The sequence below is a fragment of the Eurypyga helias genome, unplaced genomic scaffold, assembly GCF_000690775.1.
Source record: "Eurypyga helias isolate BGI_N326 unplaced genomic scaffold, ASM69077v1 scaffold4928, whole genome shotgun sequence".
NCBI lineage: Eukaryota > Metazoa > Chordata > Aves > Eurypygiformes > Eurypygidae > Eurypyga > Eurypyga helias.
This window is the reverse complement of record NW_010267444.1, coordinates 1,923-5,204: the sequence shown is the minus strand read 5'-3', so window position 1 is coordinate 5,204 and position 3,282 is coordinate 1,923. Positions and strand designations below refer to the sequence as shown.

Here is a 3,282-nt window from a genome sequence, read left to right as displayed (position 1 = left end):
CTCGATGGCTGGCATTTTCGGTTGTGTTGGGCGTGAGAAAAGCCAACGCAAAGGGTGCATTTTCGTTGGTGTTGGGGGTGAGAAAAGCCAACGCGAAGGGTGCATTTTCGTTGGTGTTGGGGGTGAGAAAAGCCAATGCGAGGGGGTGCATTTTCGCCGCTGTTTTGGGTGAGAAAACCCAACGCAAGCCCCGATTGGGTGTGTTTTCCTCCCTGTTTTGGGTGAGCGGGAGGAGCCAACGCAAGTGCCAACCAGGTGGACTCTCGTTGGCATTTTGGACAAGAGGGAAAAGGCAATAGAAGCACCAACCAGGTGCATTTTCATTGGTATCAGGGTGCAAATGCAAAAAGCCAACACAAGCGCCAACGGCGGGGAATTCCGTTGACGTTGGGGGGGAAACAGGAAAAGCCAACACCAAGAAAATCTCCCCTGCTCGGTGCTTGTGTTGGCTTCTCCCACTTCTCCCCAACGCCAAGCGCCAACGGGTTGTGTTTTCATCGGCGTCCGGGCTCCGCCGTCTCCCTGGGGCGCAACGCCGGGCCGGCACAAGCTCTTCCACCCGGTGTTGGATCTTGGGATTATCCCCCTTTTCCTTCCAGTCCTCAGCTGCCCGGCCAACAGCAACTACTCCCTCTGTGCCGACCTCTGCGTCAACAGCTGCGCGGGGCTCGTGGATGCTTCCAGCTGCCCCAAAACCTGTGTCGAAGGCTGCCAGTGCACCGAAGGGTTCGTCTTCGACCGGCACCACTGCATTCCCAAGGACGAGTGCGGATGTTTTGTCGATGGGAAATATTACAAGGTCATAATTTCCTGCGTTTGGGGGGAGGAGTTGAGGGGGATTTTAGCGTTTTCCTCCTGCCGGCGTTGCAGCACGTTGCTCCAACGGCAACGTCTGCATGGCCCAAAGCGGAAAAGTTAAACCCTCAACATCTTCCATCTGCCAAGCGATTCTGTGGTTCCCTGTGAAGAAAACTGGGGCATTTCCACCTTTTTTCATCACTTGGCATGAAGCTCCTAGCACAGAGGTGGATGCCCAGGCGGCAGCTGTGCTTTCCGCAGCTGGAGGCGCTAAGCAATAGCGTATTTTTCCTTCGGAGGAGGTGGAAGAGGGTGAAGGGCTGGGGGCATCTTCTGCATTTTTTTTTTCCCCTTGCAACAAAAGTGATAAATTCCCCAGCATTTTGCGCTTTGCAAAGCTGCTCATTCTCCCCAGTACACGGCAATATCATTTTTCCCCTTTCTACGTATTTTTATGCGTTTACTTGTAACACGGCGGGCGCTTCTCGCCGTAACACTTTGCAACCTCTCGCCCTGCAGCCCCACGAGTCGGTCTTGACGGACAACTGCCGGCAGCACTGCACGTGTGTTCCCGGCGAGGGCTTGACTTGCCGCAGCCACAGCTGCACCGACGACGAAACCTGTGAAATCCGGGACGGGGTCTTGGGTTGCGTCAACCGAAGTAAGGAAAAACGGGGTTGCTTGAGTGAAGAGAAATGGATCTGGCAGCCAGAGGGGATCCTGGGGCTGGATGTTTGATTTCGAGGCGGTGGAAACCCTACAGCAAGGGGAGATGGAGGCCACGGATCCCATCTCCAGGCCTAAGAGGGTCAAGGATGTGGTGGGAGGATTTTGGAGGAGCAAAGTGCCTCGGAAAAGCTATCCCTTGGCTTTGCATCCACCCAAATGTCCTACTTTAACCATGAGGGCACCTTCTTGAAGGAGGGGTGCGATCTTGAGTAACGACGTACCCAACCTCGACGCTTATCCACGCAATGCCGGGGGAGGGGGAAGGCAGCTGAAAAGGGGAAATTTGGGGTTGGCACTGGATTGTTGTGCTCTGATTTACACCTCAGAGTTGCCAATCTCCTGCCAAAGCCCAGGGGGGAGCAGAGGACATTTGGTGGGACCTCAGCACGGGTGAACAAGCTCGGTTTGCATGGTGACGTGGTTTCTTCTCCTTCCAGACCCCTGCAAAGCCCTTCAGTGCCGGCCCAAGGAGAGGTGCAAGTTGAAGGATGGCCAAGTCAAGTGTGTCCCATCCCTGGTTTCCACATGCTACGGATGGGGAGACCCCCACTACCACACCTTCGACGGGCTCGACTTCGATTTCCAAGGCACCTGCACCTACACCATGGCCGAATCCTGCGGGAATGACACCAGGTTGGTGCCCTTCAAGGTGGAGGGCAAGAACGACATCCGGGGCGGGGTGAAATCCGTCTCCTACGTGAGCTTGACCAACGTCAAGGTCTACAGTCAACACGTCTCCATCCACCGGAAGGAAGTGGGCAAAGTCAGGGTGAGTTGGTCTCGAACGGAGGGAAAATCGGCCTTTCCGTACCTCTTTTCTTCATCCATCTCTTCCCTGTCTCCTTTTTCATCCACCTCCTCCATAATGTTCAACCCCCCTCCCCGCTCCATCACAGCCAGTGTTATTTTTTGGCTAAATGAATCAAACCGGAATGCGGATTTTTGAAATGCTGGGAACATGCTTCCTTGCATGTGGCAACCTGAGGTTGTTTTCTGCCCCCTGGGGAAGCCAAAACCACTGAAGGTGGCTACAGTAGGTCTCCAAGAATCCTCCAAGCAGGTGGGACACCTCCCCCGGGTGGTTTGTGGCGGCAGCTGGCACGGGTGAAAGCAAAAGCAAACCCCGATGAAGGCAGCGATGCTGCGAAACTGGAAGGGTTTTGATACTCACAGCATCTCGGCAGCCTCCGATGGGGGTTGGCGCCGAGTTTGGATCTTGCCAGGAGCACACGGAGCATCCCGGTAGCAACCATGTGCTCTCCTACACCAATTGCGGGCAAGCGCATGCCATAGCGGGGCAGTCGCACGCCCCAAGGCCACGTCGGCGCGTCGTGCATCACGCTCACATCTGGTGCTTCCTGACACGCAGGTGAACGGGGTGGTGACGCTGCTCCCGGTGAGCCTGGAAGATGGCAAGGTGCACGTCTTCCAGAGCGGGCTCAGCGCCGTGCTGGAGACAGACTTCGGGCTCCGGGTGACATACGACTGGAACTGGCACCTCCTCATCGACCTCCCCAGCAGCTACTACAAACACACCTGCGGCCTCTGCGGCAACTTCAACCTCAAGCCCGAGGATGACGTCCCCCAGGGTGGCAGCGACCTCCCCGCTGTGGTGGCCTGGGCCGAAGGCTGGAAAGTCCCCGAAGACGATGACCCGTTTTGCTGGGATTATTGCGAAGGCACCTGCCCGGTGTGCGAGGAGGAGAAAAAGGAGCTCTACGGGGGCAACCAGTACTGCGGCCTCATCAAAAAAAG

General features: G+C 56.3%; 1 protein-coding gene across 1 annotated transcript in view; it reads left to right on the top strand.

The window, feature by feature from the left end:
- Positions 1–3,282, top strand: part of FCGBP (Fc fragment of IgG binding protein) — a gene marked incomplete at its 3' end in the record, with an annotated part of 15,798 nt that overhangs the window by 10,608 nt on the left and 1,908 nt on the right. The window contains exons 11-14 of the mRNA XM_010157415.1: positions 600–799; positions 1,318–1,459; positions 1,965–2,296; positions 2,897–3,258. Of these exons, the coding sequence (XP_010155717.1) occupies positions 600–799; positions 1,318–1,459; positions 1,965–2,296; positions 2,897–3,258 (1,036 nt within the window). The remainder of the gene's footprint in view (positions 1–599; positions 800–1,317; positions 1,460–1,964; positions 2,297–2,896; positions 3,259–3,282) is intronic.